Here is a 2,528-nt window from a genome sequence, read left to right as displayed (position 1 = left end):
GCATAGTCTAAGAAATACAGATATCGAAATATACTCAAGGTAAAGATAAGCATGGCAGGAGAACACCCACCAAACTTTAAAATTTTCTAGAGTTCCAGGTCCTTGATAAGCATTTGAATCAGAATCTATTTAAATGATGTATATTTCCCTGTAATTCTATATTATGTGATGCTCCCTGGTCCACCAATCAAAGAATGATTATTAAGTTCCTTTTCTTTGTCAGATGTTTGAAAATACGGCATACCCCAAGGGTTTGTTACCTAGATGGAAAGAAGGTACATGAACAAAACATAATCAAAGCTAAGAAGCAATATTTGGATAAGGACTAAATCCTATTTTCTAGTGTTTTTTCAGAGACCCAAGAGAGCACTGTGAACTAGAGCTGTTGTGGTGGGCATCCTGAAGAAGATGAGATCAAACAGAACTTTAAAAACTAAGTAGAATCCAGCAGAACAGAATTTGTAATCTAGTGTTATACTCTATGAGATTTTGTTTCTCTTTTTATAAAGAAGATAATATTTACCTTTCTTACGATACCTACCACATAGCATTCCTCCACAGCTAAAAATTAAATCTGCTAATTTATATACAAAGTGTTTTAAAAACATCTGCTTAAACAGGTGCTATTTCTTGGACATCTCTGATATGACAAGCAGATTTGAAAGGGGGCATTTGGGGGAATACAATAGATGGGGACTTAAGACAATTAAGTTAAAGTATCTCCTTCCTAAATGTCTTTCTTCCTCTTCCCCCCGTTTTTTTCCTCTTATGCTCTCTCATCACTCTCCCTGTACATTCTTTCTTCTGTCCACATTCACTGTGTACTATTTCATGCCAGGCCCAGAATTAAATTGGTCCCCTCCTTTCAGGAAACCACAGAATATGTGCTAGAGAAGAAAACCAGGTGAACACACGCAAGCACTAGAAGACAGTAGGTTGGAGGAGGATTTACTTTCCTAGGGAAACATGTTTGATATTTTCCATCTTCATCTTCAGTAACTCTCCCCACGGCCAAGCCACTTCTGCAGGTAAGTTTGGTTTTTTTTTTAATTTTTAAAAAATTAATTAATTAATTTATGGCTGTGTTGGGTCTTCGTTTCTGTGCGAGGGCTTTCTCTAGTTGTGGCAAGCGGGGTCCACTCTTCATCACCGTGCGCGGGCCTCTCACTATCGCTGCCTCTCTTGTTCTCTGTGGAGCACAGGCTCCAGACGCGCAGGCTCAGTAACTGTGGCTCATGAGCCCAGTTGCTCCGCGGCATGTGGGATCTTCCCAGACCAGGGCTCGAACCCATGTCCCCTGCATTGGCAGGCAGATTCTCAACCACTGCGCCACTAGGGAAGCCCTGTTTTTTTTTTTTTAAAGGATGAAAACACAGATTACACTTTATTTTTAAAATTGAAATCAATTTTAATACAGAAAATAAAGACAGCATTTTGCAAATTTATCGTTCAGAGGGGTATCTCTATTTAAGGAAATCAGCCAGTTACACTTCGAGAGATGAAATATTACAGCTTGTACACCAAAATCAAAAAATGAAATTAAATTTTAAAATGAAATGGTTACCAAGGTAATGCATGTCAGGGGATCAAAGGTGAAGGGTCACACATTATGAAAAAGAAATCCAAAAGGACTGCTACATCATAATCTCTCATTAGTGCTCCAACGGTGCCTCTCTTTGGGTAAACTTGAACATTTCGGCAGACATTCAAGCAGCTTTTTCGGTGAAAAGATTTTTACATGACTATTGCTATTCCCATGATCATCTATAAGTGGCACGGTGTTGAGAACACTGCAGGTGCTAATTCCACAGAATACACTTTGGGAAACGTTCTTCCGGCTTGTTTTCGGCAGCCATTTCCCCTCCGCGCATCACAACCTCCTCCTTCTCGCGACAGGGACCTGGGCGCGCGCTTCGTCCCGCCGACGCCGCGCTGTAATTCTGCGGCTCTCTCAGTCAGCTTGGCATCTTGAGGATGGGCGAACAAGCAGAGGAGGGAGACAGTCCTGTTAGTGGAGGATGCCCTGATACTGATGTGGATCTAGCACAGAGTTATAAGGCTATGGATGCCATTTAGACTTTAAAATTGCATTATCCCCTCTTCCTACCTATTGTTCCTGAGGTCCAAATTCCCCAGGTATAACAACCCAGTTACAGTGCAAGGGCTTCATCCTCTGATCTGACCATAGAAGACATAGAAAAAATGGTAAATTTACTGTGATCTGGCCCACTTATGGTAAGAGTCATGCGGTCACAGGTGATAAAAATCACATCTGTCACCCACTCCTCTCCTGGTCTACATCCCTTTTAGCCAAGCTGTCTAGTTAGCAAATGGCCTTACACAACCCTCTTCCTCATTTATACATTCAATTTTCATACAAGCTTGCAATAAAGATTTTAAAATATATTTTCTGTTTATATCTCGTGTATAAACTGGGAACTCTGGATGTTAATTAAGTCTTACAGAGCATATTTTTAGTACAAATTATTTTTGAATGTGTTATTGGTACAAACTCATCACACTTCTAT

At 40.3% G+C, this 2,528-nt stretch overlaps 1 protein-coding gene across 1 annotated transcript; it reads right to left on the bottom strand.

Annotated features, from left to right (window-relative positions):
• Positions 1–1,639: 1,639 nt before the first annotated feature.
• LOC116764617 (calmodulin-binding transcription activator 1-like) lies at positions 1,640–1,870 on the bottom strand (the record flags this gene model as incomplete). The annotated part of the gene is made up of 1 exon (XM_032653370.1): positions 1,640–1,870. A coding segment is annotated over one exon (231 nt), but the record flags the coding sequence as incomplete, so codon positions are not given.
• Between the last annotated feature and the right edge of the window lie 658 nt (positions 1,871–2,528).

Source organism: Phocoena sinus, chromosome 13, assembly GCF_008692025.1.
Source record: "Phocoena sinus isolate mPhoSin1 chromosome 13, mPhoSin1.pri, whole genome shotgun sequence".
In the NCBI taxonomy this organism is placed as follows: Eukaryota; Metazoa; Chordata; class Mammalia; order Artiodactyla; family Phocoenidae; genus Phocoena; species Phocoena sinus.
Note: the sequence above shows the minus strand (reverse complement) of the source record. Positions and strands in the feature narration are given on the sequence as shown.